The 18,812-nt window shown below is 42.5% G+C and overlaps 1 protein-coding gene across 1 annotated transcript in view; it reads right to left on the reverse strand.

Annotated features, from left to right (window-relative positions):
* Window positions 1-11,231: 11,231 nt before the first annotated feature.
* CHLSN (cholesin) overlaps window positions 11,232-18,812 on the reverse strand; it is an 89,333-nt gene continuing 81,752 nt past the window's right edge. The window contains exons 4-5 of the mRNA XM_088147952.1: window positions 12,472-12,553; window positions 11,232-11,609 (exon numbers count right to left, since the gene is read on the reverse strand). Of these exons, the coding sequence (XP_088004078.1) occupies window positions 11,430-11,609; window positions 12,472-12,553 (262 nt within the window). The 3' untranslated portion in view covers window positions 11,232-11,429. The remainder of the gene's footprint in view (window positions 11,610-12,471; window positions 12,554-18,812) is intronic.

Below are 18,812 nucleotides of genomic sequence, written 5' to 3' on the forward strand. Positions count from 1 at the left end.
GAAGACCTAGGTCATTAAATGTAACGCTTTAAGGCACATTCCATTTTCCATTTGCATTTTTAAAAAACAATTCAGAGAATTCATTTCATCTGAAACTGGACAAGGCCCATCTATCAAAAACAGCACGTTCAGCCAAGTGGACAGGGGAGTGTTAGAGAGGTGAAATCCTCAAGACAAAGGATTAAGAGGTACACATGTTGGCAAAAATGCAGAATCTTCTGAGATGCTGGACTTTTGTAACTCATCAAGCAGTAATTGGGGGAATCCGCAGGGATGTGGCTATGTAACAGGTGCTTCCATCTTCTTCATCTGCAAACTCCTCCTTTCTGTGCATGGCTTCCTCTCTTCCATCTTTTCGGAGCAGCCTCTGATGCAGAAAACGTAACTTCCACCCAACTTACGCTCGGATGTGGATTTTGACTTTTTCAATCAATGACTTGCATGCCTGATCCTGCAGGACCCTTGCTTTGCACAGAGGATCCAAAAGGTCTCAGCATACTTACATCTAGGGGCAATGGGAGGTCCCCCATCCGAGGCCTCCTCCATATCTTGAAGTCCACAGTTCCCATTGTGAGATGGGCAGCCATATAAATCATATAAATAAATAAAGTTTCTCACATAGGGGATGTTTTTCATAGAACAGTAATCTCTCTACAAATGGACTCTCACTGGTTCCTGGTCTCCAAGTCAAGGCACACCATTGTCATTGAGTGTTCAAGCTTGGAGCCTCAAGCAATGGTCGCTTCTTGTTCCCCTTGTCCACCATTTAACCCTTTCCTCTCCCCATGACTTTTTGAAACAACATTGATTTCCAAATGTTTGTCCTCGATTATTTATTAGTGGTTCACATAATGACGTTCCCCTATCAAAGGAACAAGGCTGGTGTAACCACCTTGCTCTATCTGTTGCCTTTTGGCTGAAACGTCTCTCAACCGTCATTTTATAAATCCAGATTCTGAATAGCAGTTAGAGGTTAGTGCCTCAGAATCGGACATGGGAGACCCAGCCTATTTCCCACTGAGCAGGACTCTGGAGAGGGTAATGGATGAAGATGCAGGAAAAGCCACGATGGGGCTGTGTGTTCCATGAACGAAGGGCAGGATTTTAAAAAAAGGGAGAGGTTCAGATATTTCTTTTAAAAGAGAGAGATCCAGACTAGCAAGCAGAATTCCACTGTAACCAATTGTTATCTGCAACTTTTATAATGCTTAACACCAAGAACTGAATCTGGGACTCTCCACGTGAAAGCAAGGCCACCACAAAGGCCCTTCTCAAGACATCCAGATCTTGCAGGCGTTCACAGATGTGGGGTTTGGAACTAACTGAGGGGGGAAAGAGCAGTGGACTTTCCCTTTTCAAGACTTTTAGGCAAAACATGCTCAGTGTCCCCTTCAGAGCTTTTAGGTTGCCTGGAACAACAGCTGAGAACGGTCAATAAAAAGTGAATTTATAACTAACAGCGTGATCACAAGGCTGTTCCAGCACAGTCGCCTTCAACCATTCTGAGCCTGCCTTCTGAACTCGATTCACTTGGAAGAACGGCAGTTTGGCTGACTTACGGACAAAACAATCCGCTGAACTGGAGGGGCGGGTTAAAAATTAAAACGGAGGGATGTAACGTTTTACCTGAAAGCCAACAACCTCTGTGAAAAATTAACTGCTGGCAGAAAATGGCATTAAGGAATTAGTATAGTACTGAGGTTAAGCATGCGCACAGTGGAATGATGTCTGGGACAAGGATTCAGGATGGCCTCCAAACAGGCTGGCACCGAAAGCCTTGGACTTCTCAGCCAGAGCAGAGGGGCACCAGGTTGGGGAAGGCGAACGTACAGAATAGCCTTCTCTGTCTTTCTCTGTCCCCTTTCCTCCTGTTCTTCTGCAAAACGAGAATGAATAAAAACGGGCTATTTTACAGACTTGTTGAGAGGATCATTTAAACGAAGTGTTTACAACACTGACAATTACTACAACAATGACCACAGCTGCATTACAAGCGATGGCCGATCTGTGAAGTTGGTGTTTCACCAAGAAGTCCGCTGTTGAATTAGGAGCATTTTTTTTCAAACCGAAGAGTAGGACATGCAGCTTTGGTAAATCTCTACCTCCGTAATGCAGGCTTAATGATCTACTTTTGATCAGGTCAGAGGCAAATCCTCTTTCCTCTCTTTGCATAACCCGGAGAGAATAGAGTTTTCTTAAGCTCAAAGATAAATGGATCTGCTGTAGTTTTTAAGTCCTTGTGATTATTTAGAGGTGTCCACACGTGGTCAGACTCAGCAAAGTTTATTTTGATGGGATTTAGCATGCTTTAAGTTTAATTCTACTCCTCTGTCCTCTATCATGATTAACATAAGCATGGACCCCCTCGCTCCCTCCCCCACCCAGTAGCAGCCACTTACCTGCCTCTGGGCCTGGGACTTGCAACTTCCTGACGGCTTCCCCACTGACTTTGGTTGTGGGAAGCTGGCAGGAAGTTGCCTCGCCTAAGACCTTGGGATTCGGTTAACGACAGCAACTGGGACTGCAGGAATTGCTGTCGCTTAAGCGATGCAGTTGTGCTTTACTTGACTTGAAAGTTTCAGTCCCAACTGCCATCATAAATCGAGGACTACCTGTAGGCACTTTGGAAGCCAACTTGAATCAGTTCATGTATTGTCCGCCTTGACTTAAATCCTTCCCTGTTGTTACTGTGTATAGGGCTAGGCAGATCAGTGGCCCAACTCTGCCTGGTCGCTTCCAAAACTTGTATCTTCTAACTGCGGAGGATGTTCCAGGAGAATTCAGTGTTAATGCAATACAACAGAGGCAAGTGGGAATTCAGCTTGCTTAAAATATAAGCTGAGTCAACCAGGAAGACCCACAAGAGAGACAATTCCAAAAGAGAGAGCTGGTGGGTAGAATGCGGTCATCTTGATAGCTTGGCCAAATGTTCAAAGGCTTCCAAGTCAAGTATTTGAGTTAAGAGAAGTTATGGCAGTTATTTTATTTTTCTTTGATTCTTCATTTCTGAAGGGTCTTATTCAATGAGCTTTTAAGAAGCACCCAAATTCTCAGGAATCCCTCTGCTTCTTTTCATGGTTATTGTAATATGAGCCAGAGGTTACAAACTAGGTGGACATAAAATTCTGGGAGCTGAAGTCCACATAACTTCAAGTTGCTGAGGTTGAGCAACACTGCTCTGGATGATTGGCTCTTTCCTTCAGCCACCAGATGTCACTACCATATTGCGACCTCAGCTATCAAGAAGTAATTAAAACGTGGGTGTCTGAGTTGCTTTGCAACACACACAACCAGTAAGCTATCCAGTTAGGCAGCTGCATGGGAGGATGTCCCTCCCCTGCTCCCAGCAGCGGCTCTGTAGCCCTATTGTTTCTAATTTTATATACTCCGGAAAACCTCCACCTCCGTCCTGGAGTACTTTTATTACTACTGAAGTACAGGAAAACCAGCCCACCTTTCTCAGCCTCAGCCTGATACCCTCTCAATCTTGATCCCAACACATTTAGAAGGCTCCAGGTTGAGGAAGGGGCTCACTTGGGGATTCTATGAGGGGCTGACTAACCTCACACTCAAATCCAGAGCCCATCAGGGTGGGGACACGGTTGCACACGATTCCAAAGCCCAAGTAATTCATATGCTCTGTCCATACCAATCCACCAAAACACAGACGGTTCTTCTGAACCCCTCTTATAAATGCCCAGCTAACAGCGTACAGAGAGTTGGTTGCATGAAAGAGGAAAACAAGAAACCGTGGATGTCTACCATCTCAACCAAGCATTTCATTCTGCCAAGACTGGGTGCAGAATGGCTTCCAGAGAGATTTAAGCAAATTCATAGAGAGGGTGCTTTCTGTGGCTATCGGCAGAGACTGATATAAGGGAGATCCAAGTTCAGAAGCAGGAGGCTAACTGAAAGTTGGTTCCTTGCAGACAACAGTTCAGAAGGATTACTTTGAGGGCTTCCAAACATCCTATGTGAAGCAGCTGAATCTTTGGTTAGAAAAACCTATGCTCTGATCTGTTAGGGATTAAGAAGGCAATCAGCCAAACGTTACTATAAGATCAATGGAATCTCCATGTCTACAGGAGACATATCCCCGACAACTGCCAGGAAGGATCAAAGTGGAGGCTGCTTGATACATCTCGTCAACTAGGTTGATCTTTGGGTTATTCCAAGTTTTTCTTCCAAGATGCATAATTTAGAGATGCTTCATGGCAGATCAATCAGGGAAATCCGTCTCTGAAAGTGACAGAATTAAAAACTACCTCTGCAAAAGAATATGCTGTTAGTAATCCAGACAGTTGTATGCGTTTGAAACAAGAAAAAAGAACAGCATTTGAGGACGCGATTGACAAATTCCTCATTTCAAAATGGTGGCAGTTGAAGAGAAAGGATATGTCCTAGACTGCTTCAGTTTAACCATGTTGGCATGGAAATCCATTGTTTTAAATCAGCACTTGAAGCGTAGGAATCTCAGGAGAAAATCCAGCATGACTGGATGAAGTTCAGATTGAGAAATTACAAAATGTTCTCCTGGTCAGTACGGATCCATCCTGAGCTCTTTAGCATGTCAGCCAAATTTTCAATTAATTCTAAATTTTGGATCTGAGTGTCATCTCACTGGGCATATTCTAGGAAAAGGGAGGAAGAAAGCACTATGGCCTCCCCCCCATCCCCTCCCTTTAAGACATTCCTGTTGCTAGAAGACTGTTATACATAAAGGCTCCCCTTTTATCCCAGAGGGTATAAAATTTAATCATCACCACAAGCTCCTGTTGTCCAAAGGCCAAGAGACATAATGGAATCTGATTTGGGATATGTTCTTCCCTCTGGCCTAATGTTCAGAGTGTCCTCTCAGGCCATCTTTGGAGCACCACCTCTCCTTTCAAATGCCTTCAGAGTCTGCAATCATGGTTCAACCCATCCTCTTCCTCAACTGGTACTCCTCCAGATGTTTTGCACATCAGCTTCCAGATCTAGCAGCCTATCTAGGTGAAGTCTCACTGGGAAATCTAAAAGAAGTCCTTAGGTCCTTATGGAGGTTTGGTTAAACCACTACACTCCCTCCATGAGCAGCTGGGTTATGTTGTAGCTGTTCCTTGGCCAGAACAAGATCCAAACAGACTTACAAAACAATCACCCGGCATAAAAATCACCCTGAAACAGAAGTAAAAATAAAATAATAATAGTTAAAATCACCATCGCTTTCACTATGTATATAAAAAGCTGCCATTCTTGTTTTAATGAACCACTGTACTGTAATGCAGAATACAAATTTGTTTAAAACGGTCACTTTTCAGCTCCATTTTTCTTTAAAGGTTTAACATTTAAACAACTCTTCAGGCTATACTGAGGTCAAAGCCGATTTTGCCTCTGAGACCTAAGATTATTCCATAACCTTGATTTTTTTTAGGAAAAAGAAAATCTGGTTAATTCGCTGAGATAAATTATTTCACATAATAATTAGGCTCAGCTTTAATTTGTTCAGGAAATTCTGACACAGAAAGGAAGGCAGGAAAAGAGACAGGCCGTATTTTCTGCGCGGTCATCCGCTTGTCAAAATTTTCCCCATTGTATTAAAACAAAAGGCAAGCTGAAAGTGTTAAGATCTTCCGATAACCCCCTACAGGCTTTTCCTCCCTTTGTATATATCCCTCCACATGGACAGACACTAAATCCACAAGGAAGCTGTTTTTTTAAGGTTCCTGGGAAAATAACAGTACAGCATTATGTTGGCATGAAGCTTGCTAGCTGTGGCTAAAGATCAGGAGAAAACTAAAAACTTTATCTCGGAGCCTCTCTCTTATACCCGTGGAAACACCAAATCTTGGTGGGAGATGGACAACCCAACGCCAGGCTCCACCTTTGTCCAGCCTATACACGTGTACCACCATATACATGTTTAAAGAAAGAAGCCGATTCAAACATCAGCTCCTAACATCTGGCCACCTTCTTATAGCTTGGGAGCTATAGCACAGAGTGGTGGCAAACCCGTAAGAGTCCTTCTTGGTGATATGGCGTGAAGGTGGAGAGCTACACATGTAGAGCCTCTTCTTGACGTATTGTGAAATTTGGGGAGGGGTTTCAAGGAGAGGGTGGAGCTATTTCACCCCAGATACTTTTCGTCCCCTTCCCACTTTTACTGTTTTCATTTCAACAGTTTTGGCCTGAAACAATCATGTTGCCAAATTTCTATGGCACAATCTTGGGGTGCTCTGGGCGTCACAAACCAGATGCTAAGGAGTTGTGGGTGGCCCACCACCTCTGTTTTGATACAGTCTTTAATTGCAAGAAGGCTTCTGACCCTCAGAGTTATTCTGAGAAAATAAAAATATCTCAGTACTTTGCACCCAAGCAATCCTATCCAGATAAAAGACATAAAGCGTTGTCGGAGAGCATCTTGAGGGCTTCAGGGAGTACCGTATTTTTCCGACAATAAGACGCCCACATGTACAAGACGACCCCCACTTTTCCAGCCCAAAATTAAAAAATCAATATTTTAAAGATAGTGCAGAACACATTTTTATTTAGTAATTAGTTAACATTGACCTGATACACTCGGTGGGAGGAGGTCCAAACCGTCTCTCTGCAGCTCTATTTCCAGGCTCTTTTGCTTAATTGATTACATTCAAGCACGAGTGAAACTGCAGATAGCTTGTCTCTGCAATCAGCCTTCCTCTAATTGGTTTGTTCAGCATCAGCTGACGTCAGTTACATCAGGCTCGTGATTGGAGGAAGTCTGTTTGGGAGACAAGCTATTTCACTCGTGATTGGAGGCTACCAATAGGAGGAAGTCTCTCTCCAGAAGCAAAGTATGGGCAGTTTTGCAACCGCGCGATTCTCGGCTGACTTCCTTGAATAAGATGCCCTTCAGTTTTTAGGGTAAGGATTTTAGAAAAAAGTATCGTCTTATAGTCGGAAAAATACGGTAACTGAAAGAGCCATTTTATTCGATTTTCTGGTAAATGGGCATTCGGAGGCCAGCTATACCAGCCATGGCAGCCACTTCATTGCTAAATAAATCCCAGCTGGGTCAGCTATTTTGGGATACTTCTCAAAAATCTTTAAGGTGGCTACTTCTCAACAAGGTTGCCTAAAATCCAAACCCCACCACTGAGCAATAATTTTGTTACACTCAATATAGTGGCCATGAGATCTGCAGCTTATAGATTCAAAATGAGACGTGAGCAATGAGTATGAATTGGAAATCAGATTCAATCTAGCATTCTGAAAGGGAAAAAAAATCAACGCATGTCACTTGGATCCTTCTCTTGCCCTGGACAAAATGCATGGGTTTCTGGTTAGCAGAAGCAGAGAGAATTGCAACGTCTTTGTATTAGCAAAGCATAGGTTAACTAAATAAAGGAAATTTATGAGAGAGTGGGAAGAAGACAGCGTGGGGCAAAGGGACCCCATTTCACACTGGAATTTGCTTATTAAGAAATAAATGTTCATATATACACACTGCTGCCCTTCTAGCCACGATTAAAAGGTGGAGAATGTAGGTTCCACAGCAAGGATTGCAGGTAGATAATTAGCTGCAAGCAACATCATGCCCAGTAAAATGCTTTCCCCTCCAGTTTGCAACATGCTATCAACTGCAGTAATAGATTAGATTCTAGGCTGATGCTAGGCATCCCATAATAGTTTCTTATGGGGTTCAGGGAGGTTGACACTTTCCATAACGTCTTCAACAGCAGAGTGGAATCAAAGTGAAGTATAAACGATGTCTGCTCTCGAGAAGATGTCATCTCAACTTAAACAAGATAAGAATCTCTGCTTTTGCACAAACCGGCTTCTCTCTATTTTTACAAGTTGCGATAGCCAAGAATCTTGCCTGAAGCATGGCATGGTAAGGGATAACATTCCTCCCCGTAACTCCAACCCCCTGGCACATGCGTGATGCCCATACATGGAATCTTGGCTGCATCCCGCATATTTCTCTTCAGATGGTTCAGGGAAGATAGGGCCATTTTTAACTAGGAAAAACATCAAAAGCTTAGGACTCCAACCAAAGTGGACTGGAAAACAGCGGGGCTTTGTGACAGTCTCCTTCTGATGCAGGTTTTAGCTTATAAAACATCCCCATGTGCCTTGGGTTTCTATTGGGTTGCTTCCTGCAGACAGAAATAGAAGGGAAACTACGGAGGGCAACGATCCACAGTCCCAACTCCAAGGCTGCTCAGCCTGACCAGGAATGGGTGCTGAAAGGCCTTGATAATCCTGCAACTGTGTCCTTATCTCATCAAAAGATCTGGGCTTTTCCTGAACAGGAAGAGTTCAGGCCTCACTCAGGAGCTTTCTAGGCACAGAGAGGCCCATTCCTTGCAACATTGGCCCTCATGACCAGTCTTCTGGTGCGATTAATTCAACAGGTGAAAAGGACTCTTGGTTTGCTGTTTTTCAGCTGCTGGAGAACACCCATTCTGTGTCTGGATTTGGATACGACTGGCCACAGCATGGCCTTACTGAAATGGGTCACCAACTGGATGAGATAAAGAAGAGCATGGTTGACTGCGCCTCCATAATCCAACAGGATGGACATACACGTGTTACTGCAGTGCAAGAATTAACAAACTCTTGACTTCTGAAAAAAAAAAAAACCAGTCCCAGCTTCCAACGGTATCTCTGAAAACAAGTCTAAACAATTATAGTTTTTAGAAATCTACTCAAAGCATTCAGTACTGGCATTCACATAATATAAAGTAGCTTAGCAAGTTATGGGAGGTCTACATCGTTGCAAAGATTTTAATTTTTTAAAATATTTTTGCTTGTTGGTTTAGAATGATTCTGATTAAGTGTATTAAATATGAAGTGTGACTGAAAAAGTGAGAGGCCCCACTAGTTTTATTTTCCCTTTTTGATTAAGCAAATGGCAGCAAGGCAGATCTTCCTGAAGGACAGATAACACAGACACAACATTTTTCTCAAGGAAAGATGACACATGTTTCTATAAAGTTCTGATTGCAAATGAAGATGGAGATGAGATACCAGAGTGCTCTGTGGTTTTATGATGTGTGGTGTCGAGATCTCAGTGAAACAAAAAGCCGCTGTTCTTCACGTTTTGTCAAATACCACCACCATTAGAGGACATCTCCAGCACTGAGTAACTTCCAACGTGTTTTTTGCTCTCTGTGAAAGATCTAGCCCAACATCCATCTTGAAGAGTTTCTAGTCAATCTCACACAGAACAAGTTAATTTGGGTTGAGTATTATTACAATTAGTTTACTGCTGTTTTGTCTTAGATTGTAGCTTTACTATGAACATAATCAGTTGATTTGCGAGACCACACAACTTAGTGGAACTCCTCCAAAATTCAAGTTTGAAGCAAAGAAGAGCAAAACGCCCATGGGCAACCAAGCAGAACAGGTCACTGAAAGTCTGGCTGCTAGAGTGCTTCCTTTGTGGCGACACGGTGCATCATTTCTAAATGACATCATTAAGGAAACGGTGGGGTCATCGATGTTCGAGGAGGCGAAATAACAAGTTGGCCTGTATGGATGGCAAACATCTTGCCAAACTTGAACATCCTAATCCACTGAAACTCTGTTTCTGAACCAGTCGTAAGCAGCATTTCTGTACTTAATCAACAATCTGCATGTTATAAAAAGAATCGCTTCAAACTTTGCAGGAGTTCCCGCAACCCCTGAAAGGATATGGTTGTTGCAGAGCTCTCTATTTGATCTCCAGTCAAGACTGGGACCGATTGGGCAGAGAGAAAGCCTGCGGTTTTGATATATTTTGATGATCACTTTAAACAAGCAATCCTTTCAAAAGGGACAAGATATCAGACAGTGGCAGACATGGGGGGGAGCATCAGATTACCCAGCAAAACAGATACAAACAATACGTCATGGCTTATGTTCTTTGTGGACACAGTTAATCATATATGCTGGATTCCCAATCTAACCCTACATGGTTCGCCAGCAGCTATGACTTGTTTAGAGTTCACAGTCGTCGTCGTCATCATCATCATCATCATCTATTAAATGTATAGGCCCACCAGCTAACCAAGCCTTCTTGAGAGGACCAACATGACTGCTAGACAAGGAAAAAACCCTAAAAAAAAAAAATTAAACAAGGCAGCAGCAACAGGACACCCAAGATGACCCAAAACAGGCAGCCATAAACCATAATGAGCAGATTGTCAGAATGTTCCAAATGTGTGTAAAATGTTTTGCTTTGCCCAATCCTATCTTGGCTCTTGCCCATGTAATAAATTCCATTAGAATTGTGTTAGCGTAACACATATTGGATTGCTTACATATTTGGCCGCCTAGATGAAGTTGTCTTAAATGACTTTTGGAATCACTAATGACTTCCATACTTTTTCCAAGATTCTAGCAAGTTAAGCGAATGCTGGCTTGTTACAACCCCAGACAAATCCTCTAGTTTTAATAAGAGCAAAAGGCGTCAAGAATCCAGTAATTGGAGCTGGACCACAGTTTAATTAACAGCTCCAACGTTTGAATAAATACAAATCTCAGAGTTCATTTTTTCTGCCAACAGTGTCGGCAGAAGTCTATCCTCTCGAAACTGAAAAAGTCCAACAGGCAAAAAAATACAAAATGCAAGATTTGCCCAACTGGAAAATCACCCCATCAGGATAACAGGAAAGGGAGAAGTGCTCCAAAATGGCAGAAAAAATTCCTTTGGGTAACCAAGCAGCATCCGTGGGGGTTGGTAAGAAAAGTCAAGCTGGCAGCCATGAGCATACGGTGGAAACCCCATCTCTTGTCGTGTGCTGTATGTGCAATGCACATAAAAAGTGGTAGGGCTTCAATCACGTGGTCATGGCTGCCATCTTGACTTTTTTGACCCACCTCATGGAGGAGGAGGAGGATGCCAACCATAACATGCTGAGGAACTGGATAATGTTGTGAGCTCTCAGGTCATTTAACTGAAACAGAATATTCAGGGTAAACAAATGCAGTCTACACAAAGGTTCCACTTCCAGAACTTGTTTAAACTAAACAATTTAACTAGAGGCCGATGAAACAGATAAGCAGCGAAAGATGGAAGTGGTTGCTCTTGTTGAGCCCTCCCCAATATGGTATTTTGAGATGTGTCGGGAATCAAACTTCTAGAATTCCCAAGTTGAGGAGTGTCATTCTAGTCTCAGGTCCATTTGGGAAGACGGGGAAAAATTCCTACTGGAAGATGCACAATTCTTAATAATTACCAATGAAAAAGGGAAGAGAAACTAATTCTGAAAAGAGGAATCCAAGTATTGTTTTTAATACTGACCAGTTTATTGATTTATTTAGCTATTTCTTCCACTTCCTTTGCAACCCCGGGAGAGATTTCAAAGCAATGCCATGCTTCTGACCAAGAGTTTGAATTTTAAAGAGTGGTTAGGAATTATATTCAGTTCTTCTAACTTTATGCAGATATAAGGATCTAGGAAATCTGGACAAGGTAAGTTTTTTCATGACAGCAACTGCAAAACCTTCCGGATACGCTCACACTTCTCTTCCAGGTCGTCGTCCATTTCAGAATTGTCATACTCCTTCATAAGAGCTTCTGCTTTCTGCACTGTTGTGTCTCGGGCACTGCCTTGAAGTCCTTCAAGATACCGCAGCAAAATGGAAAAATATTGATTGGGGACCTGTAAGAGGAGTAGGTGGGGAAAGTGAAGTGTTTTACCAAACCACAATAAACTATGCAGTTGTGTTGATAAAAGACACAGGCAACTTGGAGAGATGGATGTTGAAGCTACACCAATTTCCCCACAGAACAAGCATGTCTTTCCTTTTCCTTTCCTTTTGAGGATGGTCTGTTCCATATGGAAGAAGGAATTCCAGCTTTTGGCTCTTCTACCCTCAACTCATGCTGCACCTTTATTTATTTATTTTATTTAACAAGCCATCTGACCCCATGACAACCCAGGATGGTGTAGAGAATAAAACAATGAAAACAACGCAGCCCAGACAACATGAAAACCAAATCTTGAGAAATAACCCATGTTCTGATTAATCCATAATTCTCACAAAGGGCCTGCCATCTGGTCTAGCCCAAGGCCTGGGGTAAAATCCAGGTTTGAAGGGCTCGTTTAGAGAAGGTCAGGGTGGGGGCTCCACAAACCACTGTGGGCAGATAATTCCAAAGGAAGCAGGTGCTATGACAGAGAAGGTCCACTTCTGGGGTCCCATCAGATGATACTGTTTAATGGATGGGACCCGCACAGGCCGACTCTGCTGGACCGTGTAGGATGGGCAGAAACATGAATTGCTGGTTCCCTTGCTGATCAACCACTTAGGAGAGTATCCATGCCCATCAGCGTCCAGGATGGGTGCTCAGATCACAGGTGCCTACACAAAAGCAAGGAAGGTGTCGGGTGCCAGTTTGTCATGCACACTGGGACACATCATTCTGCTTGGCTGCAGAAAAGCTAGGCGTGCAAATCTGAGGGTTAACCAGCTGCTGTAGCAGGGCTGCGTTGCCAAACCTCAAGTTTAGGGACGGCCTACCTGGTCTTTGTCATACATATGCAGAAGAAGCCACGTTTGCCTCGTCTTTTGAAATCTCCAGCCTTGGGGACTCTCAGACCAGCTGTAGCAAAGCCAGAAAATAAAGCAGATCAAAGACATTCAATAATGTGACAGGAAAAACCACCACCACCATCACGCTATATCTCACTGTTTTCAAAGCTGTCAAAATATTGGCTTTGTTCAGAGCATGGTGGCCCTGGAAAAAAGTATGGAGGAACACATGAACAAAGAGAGTTATATCAATGGCTGTATTGGGTAACAAAAGTCCGGTGTGGGTGGAGGAGAAAGCTGTGCGCCGGGAATATTCTTTTACAGTCTCTGTGATGCAACCTTTATATCAAAAACTGCTTTAAACCTTCCATTTCATTCCAAGTATGTCCATTAACTAGTTTGGATGACCCTGGGTTTCCTAAAGCAGAACAGTGTTATGAGGACAAGCCACCGTAAGAGCTGGTTGCGCAGGTTCACTATTTCTCTTTTGGCATGGTGTTGAGGAGCTTGGAAACAAATCACTGTTTGTTGTAACCCAACAAATTAGTCTAAACTACAGTTAATAAAGATAGGTTAACTTGAAATGAGGGATTATGAAACCAACTTTTCATTGCCCACAGTTATGACTAACCAAACGTAGGATTTAGTTGCTTCTGATTGGATATTTAGACCAGGTTTGGACATAATGGTAAATGATCATGCATTGACCTCATGGTTATCTGTATGTTTCAAATCACGCACGCTTATGAAACAGGCTTGGTAATGGCCAACAATATGTGATATCCAAACTGGGGGAGCCTGATGAAATTTCTGTTGGATCTGCACGGCAATTTTTAGGCGTAACTGAACCACGCTGCAATCAAAGCTTTTAACATGGCCTAAGGAATTATCCAGCCATCAACAATTTTTGCCAATGTTTTCCAAAATACCTCGCCCATAAACTTAAAATATACAGAAATAGTTGCTGGCTTTATTTGTGTAAACACAAAACTGCTTCCCAAGTCAAAATTTGTAACTGAAGAATGTGACATAAAATCTAATGCAGTTTGTTACAAATGTGTAAACAGGAAAATTACTTTCCTTATAAAACTGAACCCTTGGTTTGTTTTTTTAAAGTACGATTGACTTCTTGATTATATTATGAAAAGAACCATAAAGGTTTCTCACTGTTTAATGGTACTATGAACATTATTTTATTAGAAATGTGAATGTCAATTCACTGAAACTTTCTTTCAGAGGAAAATCAGCGCAATGAGTAGAAAACAGGCTGGATTCTTCACTTAGCAAGATTCTGGCTGAAAAGTCAGTTAAAAAGGAAATGCTACAAATGTTACTATAGTCCAAATGCGATCAGATCTGATACGGTGAAATCAGACCACAAATTAAATCCGTCCTGCTTTAGCAAAGACATTGCTCAATGGATAAGCCACAATCACAAATGTATTTTCCTTCCTGGAATGAAACTTCCCTGGAATCTGGAGAACATCAATCAACTAGATCATGTTCCAGCCAGGTATCAAGAGATTAAATGTCTTAAATAACTCTGGCAGACATAAAGGAAACCAGGGACCAGATAAATACAACGAGAAGCTAGGCTTATGTATTTAAATCATTTATATGGCTGTCCAATTTTAACTTTGCAATTCCAGGTGGTATACAATAAAGCAGGAACAAAACAAGATAACCAATTTCAATAAAAATCCAACCAGGAGAATCATGAGCAGCATTCCTTTCCCTGCCTGATCACTTGTCTTCTTCTGCCAGCATAAGCAGCTACTCAAAAAAGAAACTTGAAGCCTTAGTGCAATCTTCTTTGTTACCTTCAGATGTGTTAGGCCAGTGCTTCTCAACCTTGGCAACTCTAGGATGGGTGGACTTCAACTCCCAGATTTCCCCACCCAGCATGCATTCTGGGAGTTAGTCCACCCATCTTAGAGTTGCCAAGGTTGAGAAACACTGTGTTAGTTCCCCTCATCCTCAGCAATCACTGGCTACAGGTGGTCATCCAGAGTTACAACTCTACACAACTATAAATCCAGAGACTGACACATGGATCCAGATCCAGCTTCTGCCCGTCCCGGTCATGGAAAACCAACTCATTTCCTAACTGAAGAAGCCTTGGACCCAACTCTTTAGTGAGCACGCCATATTGTAATGAAGCTGAATTATATACAATGAAAAATTCAATACAGGTTGAGCTTATAATGCAAGCTCTTCAGGGCTAGTGAAGCACTTTTTTTTTTGTAAAGTGATAGCTCAGGAGGAGAGCTTGTCACGTCACCATGAAAGAGCATGGGAAAATAATAACACTGCAAAAGCAGTATTTTACTGGGTGCTGGCACTGCTTGTCTACTCCAGTGGTTGGTCCTTCAGCTTACACCATGCTCATGGCATTACTGCATGAAGATTACAGAGCCCGCTGCATCAAGCCAACCTGGAAATCACTACACGTTGAACCACACATTGAAACAGAAGTCAACACAGAAAAAATCCAACACACATACAGCAAATTGGAAGGAGGAAACTTAGGAGAAATGGGCCACCCATAATATGGGCAATTCTGTAAGAATGAATATTATTCCCATTGCAGGGCTGTCTACAAGGTATGGTCAAAACAGGCAAGCTCAGGGCTCCAATGGTGTGATGGAAGCAACACAAGGCACATTCAAGAAAAGGTGGCGGTTCCATCACATCGTCGCAGTCACTCTCTGGATTTTTTGACAGCCCTACCCAATGGGTCCTAGCACAGTTGAATATAGCCCCACTGCCTCTTTTCATAAAGATTGTACAATGTTAGAGTCAAATCTATGCTGTTCCTCTGTAGAATATTACACAATGCAGATGTCCCCCATGTTTGTGTCCAGATGTCCATGCTTTTACACTTAGTTCTGCCCCTGCCCGAGGTCGACGCCGATGAAGCAAGAGGAAACGTAAGTTATCTCGTTTCCCTCCCTCGACGAACATCTTGGGGGGTGGCGGGGACAGGAAAAGAAGGCCTCCACTGTTGGCAGGATGAGCCTTGCTCAAACATGCAGGATCATTGACAAACAGGGTGGCTAATCCTTGTCTCATTCATATATCAGGCGGGTGAAATGTTACCAGCCTCAGGGGAAGGGGAAGGGGAAGGGGAAGGGGAAGAAAAAGTATAATACTTCTCATTTTCTTCTTTCCCCACAATACCACAATGTCACAAACTGTCTGATAATTTAGCATTAAAGGATCTGAGCCTGGTGAAGCCTGGCAACTAATTTTCAATGTTCTCATGGATTAGAGTGTTTTCTAGCTGTTTTAATTTTTTTCCTAACTTCTTTATTTGGAGAGGACCCCCCCCCCCCAACTCCCCAGTTTTGCTCTTGCTTCATTTGAGTTTTAGGAGACACAGTGAGATGGAAGCATACAAGAGAAAACTGCTCTCGTTAAGACCCCCATGAGCAAAATAATTTGCTTTTGTTGTTTGTCTGGCATCTAAGGGGCTTCTGAACAGTCTGGTGCTATTCCTTCCCCTTGATCTCTTCCAAACCAGAAATGTTTGGTCTTTAAAGGGCAAAAGATGGCTTATTTAATAAGTAGGGAAGCTCAGGCTTCTCCAGAAAATGAACATGAGAAATCCAAGCCATCTGAAGTGTCTGAGAAGTAATTGTGCAGAGAATTTGATGACACCAAAAGACATGTGGGTTTCTCCACCCGTGACAATATTCCTACACAGCTATAGAGAAATAATGGGGGACGCACTGGTTCAGTATTTCAAAATTAATGTTATTTACACAAAACCGGTTACATAGTTCCTGGCACCATTTCATTTCTGACAAATAATAATTGAACTAAGATTCCTTTTATATTCTTGATTTTTTAAATTCTGGGTTTGGGAAGCGCTAACAAATTCCTGAAACAAGCTGATTAATCCTCATGTTTAGCTATTTACATTTTGGCTGGCAGGCTTAAATGCTTCTCTGGTGCAAGAAAATGCGAATTTATCATGCTTGTGCTTCGACCAGGCAGCTTCCATGTTTCCCAGAATAAATCAGTGCTCTTATTTCCTTGCAAGATTTAGGATAAAAGTGGCCATCGGGGAAATGCGTGTATATCACCCTAAAGCGACAAGTACTTTTTCCCCCCAGATAAATGTCTCTTTTACCTAGTGGATGTGTTGGTGCAGATTCGAGAAATATTATCCCATCTTGACACTGGGCCTTCTCTGGACTGGAATGGACAAGAACTGGGAGCAGCCCCAAAGAATCATAAACAGAAAAACAGGGATATCTTACTGCTTCAGGTTGCATAAAGAAACCAGTAAAATTGCATGCTGGAATGAACAAAAATGCAGGAAGGAGCAATATGAAGCTCTTTATTAGCTTCTAGAAAAGAAACAAACGCAAAGCTGAAAAAAAGCCTACTCATTCAGGCAGGGCAAATTTCTGAAGCATTTTTTAAACACCATCTTCAAGAAAGAGTCATCACCTATGGCAAAATATTCCAAACGGTAAGCAACTGATTTACGAGCAGAATGCCTAAGCATGCTGTAAGTTACGGAGGGGACTACAACTTAATGAATATTTTAAAAAAAGTTTTTAAAAAATTCCCTGGGCAATGTAAAGCAGCTTTTTAGATGTCAGCTGAAGTTCAGGTTGAATTATATATACTGTACACCGCGCGGCTGCAAGGAAGAGGGTGAAAACGAAAATGGCGATGACAACCGAGTTCCCAAACTTGTCCTGCTTTTGTCAGGTCTCTCAACCGTGGCAACTTAAAGTTGAAGTCCACTCCTCTCAAAGTCGCCATGGTTGAGAAACACTGCTCTAAGACTTTGTCTCCAACCCCATCTCAAAAGTCAGTTAACCCCCCCAGGAAGCTGTTTGGAAAACATGGGGGCAGTTCATTTATGTCTACCAGCTTCCTAGGTTACTTATCTGGGTCAGCCGTCCGAGTTAAAGTTTGCGCGACAGCCGAATTCCTCCCGCAATGACCTAATTAATACATTTTCCAAAGAGGTCAGAAAGTCTATCCGCCAATCTCCCCAAGACCAGGGTGGATGGAATGAGGTGCTGGGCCTTGTGGAGAGGTTGAAGCTGAAATTTGTGGCTGCTGAAGTGGATTCAGAAAGCTAGACTCCTTGATACACAAACGCTACTGTAGGTCGTTGGCTCCTTTTTGAAAAACACTGACTCCCTGAAAAACCTGACTTCCGCTTCTTTCCAGGGAAAAACATCTGGCCCTAGGAGGATCCCATTTCAGATAGTGGCCTTCTTTAGATTAGATTTTGGATTGCAGTACAGTAAGCCTTGTAATAATGGGGGGAAGCCCCGTTGCCTGGAAGGCCAATCCTGCAAGTTCCAGCCATAGAAGGAGCTACCATCAGTAGTAGGTTTTGGGGAAGAATGTAGAAGACAGATTAATTGGCAGAAAGGAGTCCATCAATGACAATGGCTCCCTGTGGAGAACCTGTGGTCCCCTGTGGAGGGAACCTCAAGATCAAGGGAAGATCCCTTTTCAACGGCTGCTGCAAGTCATGTAGACTTTACAGGAGAGAAGCCACAGACCTCTTTTCTCCTATCCCAAGTCCCAGCAATGCCCCACATTGGAACGAACATTCAGAGACTTCCTGCCTCAAAGAGGGAAGGGGTTGGGGACTTGCCTCTGCAGGATTGCAACTGATGGCTTGCTGATGGGAACTTGTCACATACCTCTCTAAGGAATCTAAATCTCTGAAGAAACCATGAACATTTTTCTAAATGTTGAAGATCGGGCAGGTTGGAAATGTAATAGGTTGGTGGGAGTAGAGATGAACAGAAGGTATGAACAGATTAAGAGAGCGTGTTGGCTTTGTATATGACATGAAAAAGGATGCCCACGTACATCAAGCCTTTCAGTGCAACATTACAATAGTCTGATAGTAATGTTTTTTGTTTTACAACAGAATTCATAGCTTGCCACAATACAGGCCACCACTTATTCCTCCCTGTTGCTTTCTCAAAGGCTTCACAACTTTTTGTTGTTGTTGTAAAAGAGGCTCTGAGGATGTCTGTGCTGACCAAATCATCATGACATTATCTTAAACATTTCAAAAATATCTTAATTTATTGGGACTCACAATATTTACAACAAATGTACAGTAAACCAAACATTTCCTTTTCTTCCTTTTTACTCTGGTCCAAGGCTCTTTTTAATCATAAACATTCTCTGACAAAACATAACAGATGCAAAATCTGGATTAATACTGAAGCCAACCATCCTAATATGGCCATTTCCTTTGGTTCAAAAAAAGAATAAAAAGAAGAATGGGTGTTAAAACTTTGAGTACAAAGCTCATGTTTCTCTGCCTGATTCCTTCC

The sequence above is a fragment of the Python bivittatus genome, unplaced genomic scaffold, assembly GCF_059951505.1.
Source record: "Python bivittatus isolate LINGU-HERP-01145 unplaced genomic scaffold, Pbiv_v1 ctg000560_np1212, whole genome shotgun sequence".
NCBI classification, from domain to species: Eukaryota; Metazoa; Chordata; class Lepidosauria; order Squamata; family Pythonidae; genus Python; species Python bivittatus.